We start from the raw sequence: 24,505 nt of genomic DNA on the forward strand, positions 1-24,505 counted from the left end.
CGGTCACGCAGCCGTCCGTCTCTAAATAAATACTGCAACCCCCCCCCACACACTTGTTCTACTCGGCGCATCTACTATTCGCATTTAGGGTGGCATTTCTTATTCAAAACGCCGTGTTTCATACCTCTGGAGGTTTCGCTAATGTTGCAGACAGCTGTAAAATGAAACGGGTGCTGCCTATGAAATATTCAGCACAGCTCACAGACAATTTTACCTAGGCTCATCAATAATTTAGAAGTCGCAACATGCGTCCATTAGGTGCGTTGTTTATTATTAACTAATTTTATGCAAATGGCATGCAAGAAAAGTGTGGCACCGTCATCCGAACGTGGCACGGCGAACGGGTGGTGTGCCCGAGCCACCGCAGCCCCTCTCGCAGCCGAAAGCCAGTTACGCAAAATACTTTTCCGCGTCAGTGAAATTAAACATTGCACTCGCCGCTAATCCTTATTAACCATAACCGGTCCGAAGCTTCACGCACAACAGCCGGGAGCGGCTGCGAAGCGCTCACTCGCAGCGCTCGCTTCATCCCCTGCCCCTCCTCCCGGAGGCTCACCCAGCCATATAATTATTTGATCATGTGGTATTATTATCTGTAATAAATGCGAGCCGCTTCACAGTAATCAAGCTGATTAAAAATTCGTGCGCGGCCGGGCCCCCCCCCTTCTTCCTCCTCCTCCTCCTCGATAAGCGCTGTTGCCGTCGCTCTGCGGGCTACGCCACCTACTCCTCCTCCTACTCCTCTACTCCGTCTTCCTTCCCCATCAAGCGCAGCCCGAGGTTAGAGTCGAGAGAGAGAGAGACGCGACGGACCGAGGCTCGAACCGGGACGCTAAACAAGGGGGGGGGGGGGCGGCCGAGGGGATTGAAAGGTGTTCGTGTGGTGTGTGTGTGGGGGGGGGGTGTCCGGACCGAGAGGAAACCCGCACCCAAGGATCTCGTCAAACTACCTTCGGCTGAGTCAACGCGAGAAAAAACAAAAATCTCGTGTGACGGCTCCGTGACTCGTGCGTGATGAGTCTCCGTAACTAATCATCTGCGGCTTGGCCGTGTCGGTCTTAGCGTTCTTGTTCGTGTTGTTGGTGTTGCTGGGTAGTGGTGGTGGTGGGGGGGAGAGAGAGAAGGCGCTAACCGCCACCGTCCCTGGGAGGAGGCGAGCACTCTTTGACGTTTCCTAGTTTTGTTTTGCTCCCCCCCCCCACCTCCACCATTTACGTTGCGTGCTTCTGTCACGCTTGTTGTTGTGAGCGGGTGGCCCTCCGATCTTCGGTGACAGGCGGCGACTCGCAAAGTGACTGCCGTATTAACAACCACAACAACAACAACAGCAGCAGCAGCAACACCATTACTACCAGCGCACTACGACTAGCGGCGCGGCTGCGACCGGCACCACTTTAATCGTGACCTCCACTCGGCAGGGGCCGCGGTGCTGTGCCCACCACCGCGGGGCTGTCTGCGCTGTCCCGCAGCCGGATCGTGCGCAAGCAGCAGCAGCACCGGCTCGCCGCCTCCTCCTCCTCCTCTTCCTCCTCCTCCTCGCATCCCTGCTCATCCCTGCAGAGCGGCTCCTCTCCGGCCTTCAGCGTGGGAGCCAAAAAGCTGCTGCCGCTGGTGGTGGTGGGGGGAACAGGCCCAGAGGCGGCCCCGCGGAGAAGCGCGGTTCGCCGTGCGCCCGTGTGCCGGGAGGGGTGCGCCCGTGTGCCGGGAGGGGTGCGGAGAGGAGGAGGAGGGGGGTGCAGGAGTTCAGGACCGCGGCGCATGGCTCGGGAAGGTGCGCAGCAGTGACCGAGTGGGGGAAGCCGCGCGCGTTTCCTCGGAGGGGAGAGATTAAAAGTGCTGGGAAGACGAGCACACGAGGCGGTGAGTACGGGCAAGAGACAGAGAGAGGGGTGGTGGTGGTGGTGGGGGGGAGCGCTGCTTATTCTTGTAGCGCGCCGCGCGTCTCGGCTGCGCTCTTTGTTCGGGCGACAGCGCGGATCGGGCAGCGGTGCACCTGGGACCCCCTGGGGCTCGGTTCCCCGTCTGGTCTCCGTGTCTCCCGAGTGTCCGTGTCTCCCACGTGTCCTGTGTCTTCTCCGTGGACGTCTGTGTCTCGCGCGCGCGCGCGCGTGTGTGTGGTTGTCGTGTTGGCTGGTATTGCGTGGTCCTGAGTAACGTCACACCGTGTTTTGTGTTTGTGCGATGTTGTCTCTTTACTCGTAGTAGTATTTCCCATCATACCCCATTACGCTTCTCTGGTCCCTGCACCAATCACTCTGTGTGTTTGTCTCGTCTTAAGAACTCCTTTGTGTTGTTTTCCTGCCGCTTACTACCCTCGCTTGCCTGTCTTTTCGCTCGTGTCCTGTCGCTTGTTTCGGAGTTGTTCTTGTGTACGTGTCGCTCGCGTGTCTGTCACTAACTTGTCTGCGCGGTAGGAAGTCGCAGCAGCACAAGGAGTTGATCTTGTGTATGTATGTGTGTGTGTTTCCCTGCCATCGTACTCTCGCTTCTCTCTGTGTATTGTTCACGAGTGTTTCTCCAATGAGGACGTGTCTTTTTATGTCTCCTGACCCCGTGTTCCCCTTGTGTGTGTCTCCTGTTCCAGTGTCTCTATCTTCTATCCCAGTGTCTACGCTGTCTCTACTACCCGCATGCCTCTCTGTTGTGTGTCTCTATGTATATCTTGTCTCCCGGTATGATGTCTACGTGCTCCAGCCGCGTGTCTGTGCAGGGAACGCGTTATAGAGAGCAGAGTCGCATATTTCCAACTCACCGCTGCGCCTGGTTTACACTTGCGTGAGACCTATCTCTGTGTCGTGCCCGTGCGTGATGTCCACGTGTTGTCTGAGTGTATGTGGTATGTTTTTCAGTACCACTTAAAGTAACTTGACAATTTCTTCCAATCACAAAACATAGCGTTTGTTTGAGGACACTTGGTGAATTTGTTTCGTAGATTAAATATTTCTTTTGTTGGAATGCTGGAGCGTTACTTATTCACAGTTAAGGCAACTTTCAGCAATTCAAAGTTGTCATGTTTCAGGTTGTTAATTATCCCAAGCCGTTATTGATTTCAGGTAGACTCCGTAAACTGCAATCTCCTTAAGTTTCTCCGTGGGGTAGTGGGGGTTTCAATTCACGTGTCAGGCACTGCAACCAATGCCTAGCCACCTGCAGTGTTCCGCGTCAGCACCTTGAGTTTCAATATTTCCTGCGTAACTTTTAAGACGTTTTCACAATACCGTAGTAACGGCAATAATACTCGTCGTATCTTGGCCAATGCAGAGATATAGTGAGGTGCATAATTTTAATAACTTAAAGTTCAAATTGCAGTGTAAAGGTAGGCACGAGATAAATAGGGCCGGTAGTCTCGATAATAAGTTTCATGTTGGGGTTTTTTTTTACTTGAAATGGGCTGCAAAGCCAAGCGGTCACACACTTAGAGGAACAAACCGTGGCTTCGACGAAGATATCCATCAAGCAAAGATGGTAAAAAAGAACTGTGACTTAAATTCAGTTCTCAAAATTAAAGTAATAAAAAAAAATGTGTTACATTGAAAATGCCGTTTAAAATAAATGTACATCGTAAATGCCATTCTACATAGTTTTTGTTTAATCTGCCCGGCATGTTTTTATCATGATAAAAAATGACTAACGTAATGGTTCGTTTTTAACAAATATTTTGACAATATAGCGTACGGGTGATGTGATGCCTTACAGTTCTGTTGTATAATATTAAGGCAGTGTGTACTGATATTTTGAGATGCATGTAGACATTTAAAACAGCTGAAATCTTGTAAGCCGCAATTCTGATTTCCATCATTCCACATTATGTCTGCAAACGCCATTATAATCTCGCTGCGTTAATATTTGAGTGCTCCCACTTCCTGCCGAGCATCATTGTGCACTGGGCTAACCCAGCCCGCGGGTTTCGCGAGTGATCGCCGCGTGTGATCCAGCAGGGGATGCATAAAGGAGAGGAGTCGTGGGCCACTCAGGGGCTCCGCGAGTTCTGCGCCAGTCCCAGCGACGTGGCGAGGGACCACCCTCCCAGCAAGCTGGCCCGGCCGGAGCAGAACGGTGGCGCGGGCAACCAACTCGCCGAGTCCAGAGCCAGGGTGTCCACCTGGGCCATGGCCAAATGCAGTAAGCCCGTCTGTACGTGCACGCGCACGCACGCATGCATCGCTCGCAGGCACGCACACGGACCGTAGACGCTAATTTGGCTCTGTCACAGGCTTGTGGCTTCACCAACAACGGACTAACGTTTTCTCTCTCGCGTATGGCTGTATGAATGGCAACTTATGAGACTGTGTCCATAAATAAAGTAAATTTCAAGTGGCAACGCGTGTGCGCGTTGAGCGCGCGCGTGTGAGCGGCGTTCGCCCCGCTACGTTGCGGACAAAGTGGTCAGTGCGCTGCACTTCAATTCCTGCGACGTTCATTTGATTTTCGGCCGATCTCTCACATCGTTGACAATCGGTGTCCACACGTGGCGAGGACATCTTTCAGGTTGACTCAGCCAAAAAAAGAAGGATCAGCTGCAGATTTTCACATGTACCGCTGGCACCGCATTAACTTACGGGAGCCTTTATTCACTTTCTCTTCACTTAGTGTCATCCGTGCACAGGACGGTGATCAAATGTATCCCGTGTCCACGTTGGTATTGAGTTAAATGTATTCGATCATGTTTATGGGATTTAAAACAGTTATAGTGGTCCGATAAAAATACAATGCATGTATGTTGAACTTTTTTCGCGCCGTACGTAGCCAACCGTGCTAATCATGCGTGTAATATGAGCATTTATTTCCGCGGCTATAATGGAGAACCGTGCAACCCCTTGCTAAAAATTGAGAGACGTGCAATAGGACAATTGCGATCCGATCGAGTTTGCGAGGGTCACGAGCGCCAAATGCCGACCTCGGGGTTGCGCGACGGCGACTGGCCGGCTTGCAGCAGCAGCAGCACCGCTACGCCACGAAAGGCGCTGAATTTTATTTATGTTTTATGTAAACTGTCGATAAATCGGCACCGGCGTGAGCCGACACCGATACGGGCGTGCATCTGTTGTGGATGCTACAATTAGAGCACGTTTCTCGTGAAGTGTATTCGGGGAGTAAGATTCGCCGCGTGAGCCAGTGTGGGACCGTCGCACATGTTTAGAGATAAAACTATCGTGATACAGCTAGCGCTCCAAGACGTGCCGATTGAGTGGCTAGTTTGTAAATATTCGAATGATGAATCGTCGCCGCATAACCTCGAGTGATATGTGCACAGTATGTAGAGCCAGTGCATTGCCAGGGCTCAGCGGTTTCGATTGCACCTCCGCCATGTAAAATCCTGGAAGGCACTGTCAAAGCACACACTTTGCTGCAAAGTATTTGTCAAACTCTCCGTTCTTGGTTTTCACCAGTAGCCCATTGTGTGCCAATGACATGGATACAATTTGACATGTTTGTATGACCCATGACAGTTACATTATATTTGTAAGTGTACTAATGGTCCCTTGTGAGCTTGCCGGATTAAGTCGTTCGTGTTATTATGTACGGAAGTTTCACTCTAGTTTTCCCAGCAGTCCTGCAATTTTCCACATATGTCTGCTTTGCTTATAGCGTATATACACTGTGCATGTACGTTATGCGTACGCATGTCGACACCTTTGCAAGTAAATGTATACGCATTTAATTCCATGGTTTGCCAGCATGGTGCCACCATGACTAACCACGTGATAATTTTTCACTAATTGTAACACTGTCAGCAGGGTAACTTAAATGTATATGTACAGCCCTTATGGTAATCCACTGCTGAATGAGGGCCTAAACATTATGTGCAGTTAGTGGGGGTTATTTGACGGTGCTTCTTCATACTGCTAAATGAGGCTAAAGTAGCCCATACTATTAGGACTATATGTGTTATTATTATTATGGTCATCTGAAGGCCTTTCCTCATTAATAGATAAAATCTCAATATAAAAAAATTAGGACACTTTTAACACTGTCCTATGTATACCAACTGAAGTTTGGAGTATCACTTTCCTTTGTGACTCAGAGTTTCAGACTATTACCTAGTGCGATCCATGTATCGCCAGTGAGTATACACATTCGCAGAAGCGGTCTCTGTCAAGGGACAATGACCTTAGAACTAACGCTGAAAGCGTTTAGCTCGAAACGGATATTTTCTCACGGTTTTGTATTATACGACCCGAGGCGCTAACAGTGGCTTGTCTTTCGGGTTGCTGTCGGCTGGAGGCTCTATAATTGTTTTTATCGTAAGCGACCTGACTCACAGAAAAATCCACGCGGCTACGAGGGGAACGTGCAAACTGCAGCCGTGACGGTCGATATGAAAGCCTCAATCTGCTGTACACCAGGCGAGGTAGTTAACATCTCGCCACCCATATTCATTAGGCATGCCCATTGTCAGCAATTGCCGATTCACTACCGACATCACCTCCGTAACCCTGTACTGCAGTCCACCTGGCTCCCCACGTATCCTAAAGCTTGGCATTCGATCTCCGTGTGGGTCATCCTCTACGACACGCTCTCCCGTCACGGCCATTTCTTCATACACTTGGAGGCCTCTTCATCAGCTGAAATGTTTTCATGAAGTAAACCCAATATTATAGCTGAAAACCACCTGTCAGCCAATGTATAGAGTTCTATTCCTTGTTGGGCATTTATTTGTTACTTAATTTATACTTACATTTCCTGCATATGATAAGCAGAAGAATGGTACTGAATGCAAAGGATATGAACAGGCACATCTTTAAACTACAGTATTGGCTTTTTTAAGTTTAGTGGAAATCTTTCCACTCATTGTTGTTGATTAAACGTACTATTCTTGGTTGTGTACGATAACATTACTTTTGTAATTAAGACATTACATTGAAATCATGTTTAAAAACGGTGATGTAAGAATAACATGTTATATATAAAAAAAAAAATAAGTATGCAATATTGTTGTTCCAAACAATTCGAGTTTTTAACAAGGAATAATAGCAATACATATTGAAGCGGCAAATTAAATACCGTATACTATATTTTCACCAAAATACATCCATTTAAGTCTCAAAATACCTCTTCTATGGGAGGTTAGGGGAATTGTATCACTCAATTATATAATTATGTATTCATAATGTAACTTTCCACATACCAAATAGCCTTTGATGGAGGTTTCAAAAATGTTGTTTTCATAAAAATTGGTAACAGTGCTTAGTTTAGCTTTGATATTTATGAAGATTTATTAAATTAATTGGTCCCATTAAATATATCATTGTATACATTTTCAATATCTACTATGAATGATTTATGTTCAAAGTAGTGGAATAAATATGTTAATTAATTGCTTATATTTTCTTTTTTAAATTCTCTCGAAGTATTTGACACAATTAGGAAAATGTAACGACCAGAAACAATAATACATTATACTGGGTAACTTAGAGTGCGAATAGTTACAACTTTGAATAATCTGTCCAAGCATGTGCATCAAATAAATGGTCATTTAAACTAATGGCTCATTTGTATGAATGGCTTGGTGGGAAGATTTTGTTTCATTTGTAAAAGCAAGCGTGAGCACATGGCCCTTAATATGAGTTTTCATTCAAGAGCTCGGGTTTTTTAGTTAATCGTCGGGGTAGGAAAGACTCAGAGGACACATTATGAATGCAGAAAATCTGGAAATAAGATGAGTCTATCCGTGACCATACGCAATCGGTATAATCCTCAGGCAATGCTGATTGGTCCCTTGTGTGAGGAATTGAAGTAGCGAGGTTGAAATATTTCCGACTTGCTTATTAGTGCTCTCAATTGGCTGTGTTGGGAGCGAGGAAAGGGCACCAGCCGCTGACAGGTTATAATTTGAAGAGAGGCGAGAGATTAAAAATAATAATCTGAACAATGATCCAATTGCAAGTATGTACATATTTGTGCGCGCGTGAAGCAAGTTTATACACGAAGGCTTCCGCTGTCGACCAGACGAAGTGTGCCACCCTTAGCCTTCTGCTCTAATTGGGGTGCGGGTGGGTGGAGACCATTATACCATTTGACAATCCCCACCGCTAATATTAATCCTACATCCATTGGGCAGCATTCACATTCTGTACACTATCAAAGAGGCAATATTCTTAACTTATGACAACTAATTAAAAACACACACTGTATATTTAAATTTGAAATTTACACAGTTTTGTAAATGCGGTTCAAAAATTGAGATGATTTTGAGAAATCATTGTGCAGTTGAAAAAAAGCGAGGCGTGAAATTTATAAATCTAAAATTAGTATAATGAATATATATTAATAAAGTCAAACGTAGTTGTTCTTTGGTTTGTGAGAGGATTACTTACAATACTGTGTTATTTTCAATATGTTTTATGTTTCATAATTGACAACACAATTCAATATTAGGGAATTATATTCCTTTTTCTATAATTTTATTTAACATTGAAATTATACGTTTGAGTAATGGTAAAAAAAAATAAGTATGTACAAATATTTTGAATATAGTAATGCATGGTGCACTAATTTCATTCGGACATAAAGATCAGATATGCCCAATATTTTAGCTTTTTTTGTATACAACTTTTTATGTTATCTTTGAAACATTTTTTGGTTGTCCCCTGTAATGAACAGACGCACAAAAGCTCACTAAAATTGACTTAGAATTGAGTCTGGGATCTGGCAATGCACATTGATTATTTTCAAAAACAAAACTGATCATTTAATCAAATAGCATATTTAAACAACATTAGTTTACAATTTTCTAATGCATGAAAGCAATGTGATTTTGCTTTTTTTGCCTGTAAATCTTGTGTATTATTTGCACGCTCTCGTAGTTGCAAAGCTCCAACAAAAAGGAATGTTTCTATTAGTACGGGCGAGTTGGCATCGTGTCCAATTTTAAGTGAAAAAAAAAAACGTAAAACAATGTGACTAAGACATATTGGAATTCACACTTATTTCAGCTGGAACAAATTAATTTTGAGTCAAGTAAAATGCCCAATGCAGATAGGCTCTGTCAATTACAATTTTGTCTTTAAAAAATGTTTTATTTTGCATCGAGAATGTTGAAACGTCTGCTAATTGGTCGTGCAAAATGAGCATTTGGTTCAGATTGCAAGCCCATGCATTAATGCCAGCTCGATGCAGTAAAATCTAGCAACGCCTCCTGGAGATGTAAACAGGCTTAGGTGCAGCACAACACTGCATCTCAACGCCGTGCACGCGTACACACACACACAGACACCGAGAGAACACTCCGCATTCTAAGTGCATATTTGAAATGCGCTGCAGTGTCAAAACGCACCTGTGACATTTACTCGGAAGTTTACATTTTTTTCAAACGTTACGACCGTGCAGCTCTCTGATATTTGAAAACTTTGAAAACATCACAGACAATGTGGAATTTAAATTAATTTTAATGAAATCCGCTATTATTTGTTTGCTTTAATTTTATCTTGGAGGGTTTTTTTTTAACAGGATTTAAAAGGAAATCAGCTTCAGGGTTCGTTTTAAAAGATCCATTGACAGCATATGTACGTAATTATTCTCATGATATCATACATACACATGCACTTACACACGCTTTAATGTAAAACATACTTTGTAATTTAACACAAAGTACAGACGATATTAAATGTGCACACTTTAAAACAGTGAAAAATAAAAGCAGTGATTGTGAATTAAATTCACGTGGTTCATACTGGTATTCGGCTTGCAAAAAAAACATAGAATGATTCCTGAGCAGTACAAGATAATGTTCACTTTTTAAAATGTTCACTTTTTAAAACTTCCAACCTGCTGACTAGAAACTATTGATATCAAATGAAAGATGATTGCAACACTGAGATATCACAAATGTATGTGCTACCTCATAACAATAAATATGTATGATGAATCTTCTTGGTTCTTTCGGTAAAGTCACGTAGAAGGGAAATAATAAAATAATAAAAATAAAACATAATAAAATACAATTCTCACGACGTTTCAGCCACAACGCAAGCAGCCGTCCTTTCGCACCACACGTAGCCGACCATGCTAATCGGGGGTGCTTTATATGTACTGTAGATGGGTATCATGTTTTGGGGTTATTTTATGAGGTATGTTAAATGTTTTAGAAAAAAGCAAAGACAACGCAACCAATTTATTTCACGTGTGGCTAATACGCAGCATGAGCAATGACAACATAGCACTCTGGTGTTTATTTTAATCCCAAAGTAGAAGGTTTACGCTACGATGCTTGGCCATAACTTCCCTAACAATGTATTTTCACGAGTGCGCACCATTCAAAGTACATTACTTCGATATTAAACGTGTCTCAATATTTGTACTTTTTTAATCGTTATATATTTTTATTGCACTTGCATTTCGCATTGTGGTGCTTTCTACTGCCCCGGAAAGCATCACAAACAAAGTGCAAAATATATAAATACGTCAAAGATGAATTGTATAATAATGACACAGGAATGCATAACTGTTTATTTTAAAAAAGCTTCACTGCATTGTGACAAGAGATAGATTTTTTTTTTACATCCAGCAATTTGAGTTTTGGGGAAGATTTTTCAAACTTTAATTATTCAGGCAATTGGTCATTACCTTCAGTAAAGACTATTATTATAAGCCTCCTTGTAAATACACTGCTCGATGAAGTCCACCCCTATGCCGGGTCAGTCATGAGGTTTGTTTAAGTGTAATGAGGGCAAGGCAGGCCAGTTCAGATATCACTCGCCACTGGCCTTAGCTGTGGTTGGCAATCAAACTCAGGAAGTTTTGTTCATAGTCCAATGAGCCACATGCAACTTCATTTCCTCCGCGTTGCACCCTGTATGAAACAGAGCAGCACGGGACATAAGCAATTGTTGCAATCAACATTTTTTGCAGGGAAATTGCACCATTTAATTTTGAATTCAGCCTCATGCTAACCATCGAACAAAGACGGCCACTTGCATCGCGCGCTTTCAGATGCGCTTCTGTGGCCGTCTGGAATGCTCTTCCTTCCGATATTAGGAAACCACTGGAACTGTGTACTTTTACATCTAGATTGAAAACTCACTTATTTAGAACTGATGTTTGTGTTTAGTTTGTTGTCCTTACCCCGCACCTCCGATTAGCACGGCTGGCTACGTACGGTGCAAAATAAGTTCAACATACATACACAACTGTCACACGAGCAACGGCTCACGGTCATGTTTGTACCACGTGTTCCTCAAACCAACACCAACACATGAGCCCTTCAACCATGATCTCATACCAACCGCCATCCGTGCTGCGAACTCTCTATCTCTGTTTCAAATGAACGCCTTCCCCCCCCCCCAACCCCCTGCCTATGACTGACTTCTCTATAAAATAAATATGGCCACTGCTTCTGTACAGCGTCTTGACACGTGGTTGCATATTCTTAGGTTTTTTCGGTATTCTTAGGTTTTTTCGGTAAAGTCACGTAGGTAAAACATCAAAATTAATAAAAATAAAATAAATCGTGGTTGCACGTGGTTGCACTTAGACATTTGTCATCATCATCATTGTTGTCATCATCAGTCGTGACTAATCCACTGCTGGGTGAAGGTCTCCCCAAGCCATCGCCGCCATCTCTCAGGGTCCTGCCTTGTCACAATCCACCAAGCTCCTGAGTGGTGGACTTTCTCTCAGGCGCATTTCCTCCTTCGGCTGCCACTCCATCATTAATCTCGACCACCCGCTATCATCCCTTCTCAGTCGCGAATGCTGCCAAAGCCATTTCACTTCTCTTCGCAGTCAACAGTAAGTCTCTAACCTCTGTAATTCTCTAATTCACAGTGTTTTTTTTTGTATCTTTCATTGTAATTCCAAAATTGAATATGTCCACACTTCTCTGTGCACTTTTGAGTTTTGGTTAAATTGTTTTGTCAATGTCAACGTTTCTGATCTATATGTCCTGGTAGATAGTACGCACCGATTAAAGACGTTAGATACATCTAAATTGTACTGCATTGTAACAGGAGCAATGCAGAACACATCAAGCAGCAGCTACAGCACTGTAGCTCGGCTCTGAGGCTCCACCTGTCTTGGAATTTATAATTTGGTTTGAAACAGCACCAGCTGGATGTGTCTTTGTAAAGCATCCCAAGACGTGTGATCTCCACTGTTTAGTGTGGGCCTAAAAATCTCGACATCCAGCAAACAGATTGCGTCGGTAACTGATGTTACATTTAAGTTTCAGGGTTCTGTGTGGAGTTACTCTGCAGGTTAATGGAGCTGTTGGCTACACCACTGATGGGGGTCACCAATCTAATTTAGAATACCGTGTACACTGTGTATACTGTTCATGCTATATATATTATATGTTTCACCTCTTTGACAATCCATTGATGGAAGCTGTGTTGGTTATTGAGGCTTATTTGATCATACTGCTGGTCAGTATTGGTCTGGGAAGTGGAGGGGTGCAGGACTGGTGCAGATAATACACATGCACAGCTGTGGTTAGCCACGAGTAGGAATCAAGAGAGAACCACCAGGTTCATAGCGTAGTGCGCTAATGACTGCACCACTACTCCATATAAACTCATTATACACTTGGTGTGCTTTTGGAAAATTACATTGCATAATGAAAAGCAGCATATCAATTTTCCTAAAGAAGACATTTGTCAATGAGTGCATATTGATTGGCAATATGGACCTGACAATCTAAAAAGTTCTCGAAGAGGTATTGAAAGGTGCATGCTGGGGATTGCACAGAGATAGAAATTGGAACAGTCGGATCAAGAACAAGTATTAGAGACACCGGATTGGCTGCTGAGTAAACAGGCGTTGGCAGGACACACGCATCACTCGCAGGGAGTATGCCCAATAGTCGAGACTCTCTACAGAATGACAGCTCAAGGAGTGAATTAACTTGAGAGGAACGCCCACCATGGAGATGGAGCGATAAGTTCAGCTCATGCGCACGAGAGAGAGACGGATTGTGGCATCACAGAAGCACGAGGGATGTCAATGACGTGGGGAGGCTTTAAGCCAGCAGTGGATAAATGACTAAAGATGCAGATTATAGTCATCTAAACCAACTCCCATCATTATTGAAGTATTTATATACGTCGGGTCTACGTGATCACAACTAGATCATTGGAGACCGGGCAGCTGATTATATTACTCAAATATTATATAACTACTGTATATCATGTTTTGGGCTAATTGTAGACCAGTAAACTCGTAAACAATTTTGCGTTTACATTTTGCTTCGTAAACCTCTTCCTCATCATCAGCAGCAGCAGCAGCAGCATCATCATCATCAGCAGCAGCAGCATCATCATCATCATCAGTCCCTTAACCATGGAAGTCGTGGGCGCACGAGCGATTGCTTTTTTGGCAGCCAAGCTCTCTCTCTCTCTCTCTCCCCCACATCTCACGGCCTCTTGACACGCGCACGAAGCGTGTCCCCGATATTCCCTTGACACGACGATCGTCATCCGGCATGGTCCGTGGCCAGCCTCCTCTCTTCCTCGTCGTTCCTTCCAGCCGTGGTGGTGGTCGTGGTGGTGGTGGTCGTGGTGGTGGTGGTGGTGGTCGTGGTGGTGGTGGTGGTGGTGGTCGTGGTCGTGGTGGTGGTGGTCGTGGTGGTGGTGGTGGTTGTCGTGGTGGTGGTGGTGGTCGTGGTGGTGGTGGTCGTGGTGGTGGTGGTGGTCGTGGTGGTGGTGGTGGTCGTGGTGGTGGTGGTGGTCGTGGTGGTGGTGGTGGTCGTGGTGGTGGTGGTGAGGGCTGCAGATTGGTGTTGTAAATGCCACCCACTCCCTCCCCCTCGCCTGTTTCTGAGTGATATTATATATATTCGACGCAGGTGGGGGGGAGTGTTCAGTTATTTTCGGATTAGAATTGTGAGCGATGCGCCGTCGGGAATGAGGAGGTTCCGTTTCTCTCGCTCCTCGTGGCTCCGAGATTCGCGTGGCCACCGTGAGCTCAGTCAGTCCCCAATCTCCCCCCCGCCGCTTCCATTTGCCCAACCCATTCCCTCCCGTGGCAGGGGGGGAGGTCGTTTTTTTAATTGTACTTTGTGTTGTTGTTACAATGTTTGCCATAAGGACCAGATTATGTTACACTGTTGCAAGTACTAAACAGCATACCTGTCAACGCATACGGTCTACCCGTATTCTTGTGCAGGGAAATTTGAGTTTTCAAGTCCTTACGGCGTGCAGCCGTTTCAACACGGACACAAAACATGTTTTTGTCTATTTGTGTTTCTCCATTGTGATGATGGGACTTTATAGGATGAACGTTGAGATTTATAATGCCACGGGGTGACCAATAAAGCCTGAATTAGTCTGTAATAAGGCAGGCACTGACAAGGGGTTGACAGGTATGGAACAGTGATGATGATGATGGAGTTGACCCAAGCTGGGCACACCCGATGTTGGACCGCTCACACCGTTTCTGGCGTCTTTGAGTCCGCGATGTTTGAGGACCGTGTGTTTACAAAGGCCTTAATTCTAGATTTGAAGCTTTCGTGACTGCAAGGATTCATATTCGTACGTTTTTTCAGTAAAGTCACGTAGGAATTTTTTTTCATTAATAAAAGTAAATTAAAAATTAAATAAAAATCAGGACGTTTCGGAGGCAACACTGTGGTCGACTCCACGGTGACTCACTTGATACAGCTATCGTGCTGTGACAGTTCCCCTGTAGACGGAAGCTTGTGTTGCCTCCGAAACGTCGTGATTTTTTTTAATTTTATTTTTATTAATTTTATTTTTTTCCTACGTGACTTTACCGAAAAAAACTAAGAATGCAAAGGCCTTGCCGCCCGCGGGTGAACGCGCACACCAGTCCATGAAAGGGACGATCCAGGTTTGGGCCGGCACTGGCTTTGCTTTTGTTGCAACTGCTGTGGGGGAAATGCAGGCCGAGCTCCCATTTCCCCCAACTCACAAAAGCGCGCTTTGTGGGGGGGGGGTGTTGCTTGCTTCCATTCGCGGTGGTTTTGGGGGACGCGGTTTGGATTCACGGCTTTCCCGGTGAGGCTTAGTGGTGAAGATGTAAACATTTCTCGGGGTCGCAGCCAAGGAAATTATCTTGCATAGGACAACCGCTCTCGCTCGTTAGTAACTCGGTTTACCGACCCTGGTGAGATGATAAAAGAGCCGTGGAGTCGACCACAGTCTGGTATTTGAACTCGCGAAGCGCTGTGTGTGTTTGTGAGGCAAGTGTTTTAGCCACGGTGCCAATCGGCTGCGGTGTATTCGTGCTGTTGAGTAAAGGGTATTCAATTTATAACTGTACCAAATGATGGCACTAACCATTGTGTTCAAATAATTTCAAGCATTTTCTTCAACATTTTAAACCGCATTATCCATTCTGCCATTATATGCATATTGTGCCAACAGATGCATGGATTATGGCGCAAGATTGAACAAGTACAGTGTCGCCTGAGATGTTGGCCACGTAAATTCCGTGATGCCGTTCACTTCTTTCAGACCGGTCCATTATGCATGACTTGAGAAACGTCTTTTACGCTTTAGAAATCAAGCATCGATGGCGCCAATTGCTCCGATTATTGTTGATAACTCAGTCTCACTTTTTTGTTTAGTCCGTGATCTTTGGCCATGTTGTAGTGTTTGTGGCTGCTAGTATTTACACAATTCGCTCGGCAGAGTGGCTGTGCTGCCGATACTGTTGGGGAGGAATACAATTCAACGTGACGTAATTGGCAAGACTCAATCTCTGTTAAATCAGTACCAGTTGATCAAGTCTCCGAGAATAAATAAAATTTATCAGCCTCCTACACGCTGCCATTCTGTAGGTGAATGCGGTATTTTCCCATGCCGTATTGTTTTAAGAGTCTATTCCTCCTGGAACATACTGTCATCAATGCTGATTCATAATTCAAAGGTCTACTTTTATGAGTGAATTTTTATAGATACACAGTCTCACTCTTTAATCCCTGTGAATAGAGAGTGTTATACTTCAAATTATGTAAAAGAAATCTCCAAACGTAAGAAGCTGCTATGATTGTTGTCCTCAAAGTATACATGTATTGAAGCAAGTTTGGTGTGGAATATGATTGGGGTTTATGGATCGAATAAATATGAAACCTACATGAAACATCCATCTAAAATAGCTATAAGAGGCAGTAGAGCAAATTAATGTCTGACCTATTCATACATCGCATTGTGCCAATCGTATTTTAGTGAGTTATTTTCAGGAATACTTTTGATTATTACATAATTTGTTTGGTACGGTATAGATACTATTAGGTAACTATTCATATGCCCTTTTCAAAAGTTGTCATCAGAAAACGTAATTCTCATGAAAATGTAATTCTCATGAGGTGCCATGGTGTTACGTGCTGTCTCCAACACGTATTCATGCGATCTCTCTGTGACCTCTTTACATGCCCTGAAGAAGGGCCATTGGACAAAACGTAGCCAATTATATACCCTGACGCCACAGTGTTGTCGAGGAGTGTGCGTTTTCCATCCGTACAAATGTCGATTATTGTGACCCCATTCGTACGCGTGGCTTTTCTAAAGCCGCCTGGGTTCCCTTTCACGTGCAAAGCAACAACAAATAACTTCACCAGGGAACTCGGAGAACATTTACGGAGTAGAACCCGTCCCATAAAAAGAACCTCGATGCTCCATACTTTCCCGAGCAAAAAAAAAAACCACCACGAGGGCAACTGGGGGTGGTTTGACCTCACTTCACCACTCTGGTCAGTGGATGGTGGACAGAATACAAACCGAATTATTACATCGGCTGCGTCGGACGGTGGTGGCGGTGGGTTAACGACACATCTGCAGTCACGTGATCTCACCCAAAATAACCTTCATCGCGAAATCTACTTTGGTGTTCGCTGGACGCGAGCGCGAAGATTAAAATTCACTTGCCATGTGCGCGCACCGCACCGTCCGTCCTTGCCGACGTCCCACACGTTCCCTCGCTCTGCCTCCCCCCCCCCGTCTCTCTCTGTGTGCGTGCTCGCGACCCCTCGCCTAGGCCGCTCCATCCCCGTGTTCTGCATCGTGGAGCAGGGCGAGAGTCCCATGGACCTGGACGGCAAGGAGGAGCACGCTGACTTCGTGCTGCTGCGACGCGACGTGCTCTTCAACCAGCTGGTGGAGACGGCGCTGCTCTCGCTGGGATACTCGCACAGCTCGGCCGCTCAGGCGAGAGGTAACTCCGAGAGAGAGAGAGCTGCTCAGCTTCCCTCGCAGAGTGAGCGGTAACTCAGCTGCTCCGACAGAGAGAGAACCACTCAGCTACCCTAGCGGAGTGAGCGGTAACTCAGCTGCTCCGACAGAGAGAGAACCACTCAGCTACCCTAGCGGAGTGAGCGGTAACTCAGCTGCTCCGACAGAGAGAACCACTCAGCTACCCTAGCGGAGTGAGCGGTAACTCAGCTGCCCCGACAGAGAGAGAACCACTCAGCTACCCTAGCGGAGTGAGCGGTAACTCAGCTGCTCCGACAAAGAGAGAACCACTCAGCTACCCTAGCGGAGTGAGCGGTAACTCAGCTGCTCCGACAGAGAGAGAACCACTCAGCTACCCTAGCGGAGTGAGCGGTAACTCAGCTGCCCCGACAGAGAGAACCACTCAGCTACCCTAGCGGAGTGAGCGGTAACTCAGCTGCTCCGACAGAGAGAGAACCACTCAGCTACCCTAGCGGAGTGAGCGGTAACTCAGCTGCTCCGACAGAGAGAGAACCACTCAGCTACCCTAGCGGAGTGAGCGGTAACTCAGCTGCTCCGACAGAGAGAACCACTCAGCTACCCTAGCGGAGTGAGCGGTAACTCAGCTGCTCCGACAGAGAGAGAACCACTCAGCTACCCTAGCGGAGTGAGCAGTAACTCAGCTGCTCCGACAGAGAGAACCACTCAGCTACCCTAGCGGAGTGAGCGGTAACTCAGCTGCTCCGACAGAGAGAACCACTCAGCTACCCTAGCGGAGTGAGCGGTAACTCAGCTGCTCCGACAGAGAGAACCACTCAGCTACCCTAGCGGAGTGAGCGGTAACTCAGCTGCCCCGACAGAGAGAACCACTCAGCTACCCTAGCGGAGTGAGCGGTAACTCAGCTGCTCCGACAGAGAGAGAACCACTCAGCTACCCTAGCGGAGTGAGCGGTAACTCAGCTGCTCCGACAGAGAGAGAACCACTCAGCTACCCTAGCGGAGCCAGAGGTGACCCATGACGCCTCACAAGAGAGATGTAACCCACGCAGAAGAGAAGTACCCAACCACCTACCACTGAATCTCCTCCCGAGCCTGCTTGTCTGTGTGAAGCAAAGCACAGTTCTGTGAAGGACGCGCTGATGAGGTTTTCCTGAAGAAGGTCAGTTGGCTGAAACGTTATTTCATCTGAGTGACGGTTAAAAAATCCCCATGTTATTTTATTCACACAGATCTATTGATGTGTTCACGAGGAGTCGAGTTCACGATAGTTAACACATTGTTCTCTATGGATGCCTCATTAAGAGTCATTGCTAATGATGCTGATTGACTTATTTCAGAACAGTTCTTTTCCTCCTTGTAGGTTAAAAAAAAATGTAAATTGTAATTTAGCAGCTGAAACCTTCACTGTTCCACCACTCAGCCATCAGCACCGCACATTGTGGTGATGTTCCAGAGTAAGCCTGCATGCCAAGCCTTCACAACAATTCAGCTGAAAGTTAAAGCTAATTTCTCCTGGTGTTCATGACTGCCAAAATTAAGCCTCAGCTCTTTGCAACACTTATTGGAAGGTGATGTAGCCTTTGCCTTAAAATGTTTTTCGACGTCTGTCTTATGAGTTTGGAGTCACATAGCTTGACGCTATGTCTGATGGAGGCATTGGTAATTATACGTATTGAACTATTAGCTGTGATTAATCATTGCAGGCATACTCATTATGCGGAGTATTTGCCAAAGACTCAACACATATGCCAGAACTATGACAAAGGTCAGCATGTTTAGCTGCTTTGGTAATGTTATGGAGTGAGTTAAGTGTGCCATCCATAACAATTTCTGTTACCAGTTTTGCATGGTCATCGTTGCGTAGTATATGTCCATTCACAGCCCTGCTGAATTCACTCGCGCTGGGTATGGAAAGCTGGACCGTGCATGTGACAAACCCCCCAGGATAATGCAATTCTTTGGCCTGAGAGCCAGGTTGTATGGCCACACCTGTCAACATACGGCATTGGTGATAAATAATGCATCGAGTTAAATTCTGCGGCAGCCTAATTGGTGCATAAGAAATTAAAGGGAAAGCAGTGCGTGGATGAACATTATGCATTTTATTTAGTTGCCTTTGCGCTGTTTTTCTGTATTGCTAAGCGGCGTCTTCTCACGTAGCCGGTTATGTCCGAAAAAATGTACGGTTGGGTCTGTGAGCATTTAATAATGCAACGTTAAGTTTGGTTGTGGATTTAAGTGCATTGCAGTAGTTTGTATTCCAGTATTAAACAATTATATTTCCACACATCGTTTACCATGAATCAGTTTATATGTTATGAGGTATGATGATAATATAATCATTGTCACAGCAATGCTCTCACAAACCGAGGCCTAAATAAAATAAAATGAACATTTTAGAAACAATGAAAACCATTTACAAAAGAGCCACGCTGCAATTAAATTAAGAAAGTACAAAATGCATATTAAAATGGGAGTCAGAAAAGGCGAAGTGCTTTCCACAAAGTATACACGTATAATGATTTCGATTTAAAGCTTTCGTGACTGCAGGGATTCATCTTCTTGGTTCTTTCGGTAAAGTCACGTAGAATGGAAATAATAAAATAACAAAAATAAAACATAATAAAATAATTCTCACGACGTTTCGGCCACAACGCAAATAGCCGTCCTCAGGTGGAGAACAGGTCTGTCGAGAAGACAGAGTCTGAATGACAACCCCAGGCTTGGAGCGACTATTTAAGCTGGGATGGAGGGTTTTAGAGGCGCTCCTCTTCCCCCCTCCATCCCAGTTCTCCACCTGAGGACGGCTACTTGCGTTGTGGCCGAAACGTCGTGAGAATTATTTGATTATGTTTTATTTTTATTATTTTATTATTTCCATTCTACGTGACTTTACCGAAAGAACCAAGAAGACGTATAATGATGTGTATACAGGTAGTCCTCTACTTACGATGGAGATGTGTTACGACGACCCCATCGTAAGTCAAAAATATCGTAAGTCGAAGATGGCCTAGCCTACCCAGGAGTCTTAAAGAATGGTGATAATTTAGCTAAACAGAGCAATTTACAGTACCGTACTGTATAAACTATACTGTATGTATTTATTAATTACAATACTGTATTGCACAGTAAAATGTAAAGTTAAAAAACAAGGAAAATTCTTAGCCTACCTATATGAACTGCATTTTAATAGAAAGTTTTTTTCAGGAAACAATCCTATCAACAATAAAAACTTTTAACAAGCATTTTGTCGTATCGCCATCGTAAGATCGAAATATCGTAAAGTCGGACCATCGTAACTCGGGGACTATCTGTATAGCGGAGCATGTGAATATATCATGATAAAAAAGGCAAATAGTTACAGAAACGACAAAACAACCAACTGACGCGGTACGTCTTCTCACACAAGCCGTGGCCGCTGTGCTGCCCGTAGGCCTCCTGAAGCTGGGAAACTGGAACCCGGTGCCACTGAAGAGTATCACCGACTCCCCCGAGGCCACCATCGGCGAGATGCTGCAGGACGTGTTCCACACGGCGACGCTCCGCATCTTCCTGCACAGGTTGGCACGCGGCCACCCACTTTACGCGTCAACGGGTACCAAAGTGGGCTGTGTCAGTCAGTACTCCTGTAAGCACTTTGTCACTCTGATAAATCGATGTGTTGAAAACTAGGTCTGATGTGTGGATGAATGGAAATGACTCCTTTATCTGAGGTAGGTGCCGATTCTTTACACTGATAGGAACAGCACATTAGCAGTTGGTGCAATCCACTCGATTTCTGGGGGGACTACCTCCTGAAGCTCATAGCAGTTTTAGCGAAATGTCATCATACGTTGGTGTTAAAATTCAGTCAAGGAAATTATAACGCCACCGGTGAGGAACTTTGTCGGTCGTATTTTGATCAACATATTATAATATCAGTGTAAATGTGACAATCTTGTCGGGTGGTGTAGGATTAATGGCAAGGATTTTTATGTAAAGCTACCACGTGACCATATACAAAAGCAAATATGGATGGTACATAGTTCTGCCTACGAAAACCTACCTTTTAAGTTAACACTTACTTTTTAGGTCATGCTGGCTCGTAAGTCAGGACCTTTCAGCATTGTCAGAGCGGCGAATAATTGACCTGTTTAACCATGAAGCAGATATGGAGGGACATAGCGTTGGGAATCCTGTGCACATGTTACTTATTACTGTTCAAATTTCACTTCTTTCCACCCACCATAAAGATAATGGCGTAATCTCTACAAGAGGCTTGTTTACATGAGATATGGAAATTATTAAGTGCGAGGTCGCAGCTTGTCAAATCCACAGAACTGGAGCCGGCGTTAATTTGGGTAGAGAGTTAAATTCGTTCTATAATCGTCATGAAAATGTCACTCAACAATAGCTTTGGACATCATTTCGAAAGTCGAACAGAAAATTGAAATGTAGGCAGCGATACTGAGTATACCGCTGTATATATTTCGTTGGCGAGGGAGAGACTGGATGTATTTTACTAAATGTGTGCTTTATGATGGCCAGTGGTGCTTACATGAAGATGGCAGACCTCAAGCTGCTGGGATGTGCTAACAGGTAATGAGGAGGATGGGTGCCAGGGTGGAGACCAATCTGTTGTCATCGGATTGCCTTTTCCATTAACCCCTTCATGTGCACATTCTTTCCATTTCGCAAACTGCGTCGTGCATTCGAACATTCGTTTCCTTTCATATCAATCTAGTTACGGCACAATTGCCAGAGTAGATCAGCAGGTTGTGTGTGGTCGGGTAAATAAAATCCGCTGTTTACAGAAAAGATTTGTTCAACAGGGCCTGGTATTATTGTATAATATGTACGTTGAAGAACGATTGTGGTGTGGCGGCGTGGTGATTAGCGCACAACGCTGTGAACCCAGTGGCCCAAGTTCGATTCCTGGCCACAGTTAAGGTGGTGAATGACATCTGAACTGGTGCTGGGGCCTCCCTTCACAACCCGCACCGACCGACCGGCGTGGTGATATTTTGGTCAAACAGTCTCATAACTGGCGTGATGTGTGAGAAGGCCTTTTTTTCTTCCAAGTTTCAAGTTTCTTTTGTTTAACCAGATGAGGATAATTCTAGATTTGAAGCTTTCATGACTGCAAGGATTCATACTCTTAGTTCTTTTGGTAAAGTCACGTAGGTAAAATGCAGCAAATCTGGCTGCGATGGTCCCACCTGATGATGGAGACTTGTGTTGCCTCCGAAACATCGTGATTTTTATTATTTTATGTTTTATTAATTTTAATTTTATTTTTTACCTTCGTGACTTTACCGAAAGAACTAAGAGTACAGATGAGGATAACTCAAGAGACCAGAATAAAGTTCTCAATTTGCAAGAGTGATCCGGATCACCAAAATGACAAAGTTAAAACATGAATTAAAATACAGCAATGATGCAAATAGAAATGAGCGCAAAAACAACGGTGTCACCTGATACATCGAAAATAGTGCAGAAACTAAAAAATACGTCAAATAATTAATCCCCTAAAGTGCAAAACCGGCTTGGCAGATTACTTGTCAACCTATCGTTGTACAATTGTGTTACAGAAACATGAAATGGATATAGGTAACTATTGTCTTAACATCTAAACGGACAAGGATATATGTCAAATGCAAAAAGAAAGTAGAGCAATTGATTATTATTTATTTTAACACACGCTATTACATTGAAGAATGACCGCACAAATAAAACATGCGCAGGTTCATGGCCACAATTTAAAACCTTTCAAGGGCATCTGGCATATTTGGAGTCACTATGACCATATCGACAAATGTGGCTGATAGAAAACGGTTGGGTTGATCCCTTTTGAAACTAGAAAATCGTACAATACAACTCCTTCCTATATCTGTTCACATAAAACAATAAAAGTATTATTTTTTACGCAACCATCGGCTCCTACAGCTGTCTGGGAGTGCATAATTTCATCAGCATTGTACGTATGTTGAGCTTCTTTCACATCGTACATAGCCAACCGTGCTAATCGGAGGTGCGGGGTAGGACAACAAACTAAACACAAAAAGTAGTTCCAAAGGAATTAGTTTTCACTCGAGATGATTTAAAAGTGCATAGCTCCAGTGGCTTCCTAATATCGGAAGGAAGAGCGTTCCAGATGGCCGCAGAAGCGCATCTGAAAGAGTGTGATGTAGTGACCATCTTTGTTCGATGGCTACCCAAAAGTTGCTGCGAGGATGACCGGAATTGACGTGATAGTTTATGCTTCTTGGCGAGATCAACAAGATATTGTGGTTCATTTGTGTCAAGAACTCTCTGTGTAAAGAGTGCAACTTTACAAGACATTGATTCATCACAGTAGAGTACAAGCAAACTCTGGACCGGCATTTGACACACAGGTTCTCATCAGCAAAGTCGTGCTTGCTTGAATCAGTGCTGGGAAACTGTCAGATGTTATAGGCATGGTGGCTCTGTTTAAGATATGTGTTCTAGTTCGACGAAAACTTAGAGTTTAACACGTAGTTGACTTCCACGCTCAGTGTTATTCATAACTAGCTTTTTTTGTCCGTCCTAGGATGGAAGCTGTGATATTTACGAAAACATGTAGCAGATAATCTTGTGTAAATTTAATGGCAGTGAATCTTGCACGAAAGTATGTCATCAAACACTTCACTGCATTTCACTGTAGCACTGTATTAATGGCAGTGATTCTTGCACAAAACTACGTCATAAAACACCTTACTTCATGTCACTGTAGCACTGTATATAACTGACCTTAAAATTGTTAAAATTCACTGCTCTGATACCCTATTCTCTTTTGCTTTCGGTTGTTGGAGTTGAAATAAATTGGAAATCGATGCAATATCTAGAAAATCACCGAGAAATATCTATTTACCATAATATAGAAGCATAAATTAGACTTACCTTTTGTCTCAAGTGCTGAAGAAATGAATAAAAGCACCAAATCCACTTTGTTGCTGCGTAGAATTATTTATTAGATTAACTTTCAATAAAGAAACGTCAAACTTAAAGCGAACCGCTCGACCTTCTTCTGCGTGAGTGTAAAAATCCTCCCGCTCATGAATATTAATGACAGGGGGTGCGGAATGTGGAGTGACGTCACGAGCGTTACACACAAACAGACATGCTTGGCTCATTATAGTAGTAGTAAAGGTGTCTGGGTTAGATCACGTAAATATAAATGCGTCGTTAACCCACCACCACCGACACAGCCAATTAGTAAGGTTTGTCATGTAAATAACAAATTGTAAATGTTGTGGGTTTACTCTTCAACACACCAGTGTGCTGATGCAGTAACAAATTCGCATATTTGTTTTCGTGACAAACCTTACTAATTGTCAGGTGGTGGTGGGCTCACGACACATTTATATTTCTACGTGATCTAACCCAAAAACCCTTATTGT

General features: G+C 44.4%; 1 protein-coding gene across 4 annotated transcripts in view; it reads left to right on the forward strand.

Moving 5' to 3' along the window:
- The first annotated feature begins 1,657 nt into the window (after positions 1-1,657).
- LOC144937585 (DNA-binding protein SATB2-like) overlaps positions 1,658-24,505 on the forward strand; it is a 58,726-nt gene continuing 35,878 nt past the window's right edge. For 2 of the 4 annotated variants that reach the window (XM_078864899.1, XM_078864926.1), the window contains exons 1-4: positions 3,332-3,465; positions 3,936-4,122; positions 16,933-17,109; positions 20,539-20,665. In XM_078864899.1, the coding sequence (XP_078721025.1) occupies positions 3,463-3,465; positions 3,936-4,122; positions 16,933-17,109; positions 20,539-20,665 (494 nt within the window). In that variant the 5' untranslated portion in view covers positions 3,332-3,462. Of the gene's footprint in view, positions 1,861-3,331; positions 3,466-3,935; positions 4,123-16,932; positions 17,110-20,538; positions 20,666-24,505 lie in introns of those variants that run through there. The other 2 variants (XM_078864907.1, XM_078864917.1) reach the window with 2 other exon arrangements.

This window comes from Lampetra fluviatilis, chromosome 2 (genome assembly GCF_964198595.1).
Source record: "Lampetra fluviatilis chromosome 2, kcLamFluv1.1, whole genome shotgun sequence".
Classification (NCBI taxonomy): Eukaryota; Metazoa; Chordata; class Hyperoartia; order Petromyzontiformes; family Petromyzontidae; genus Lampetra; species Lampetra fluviatilis.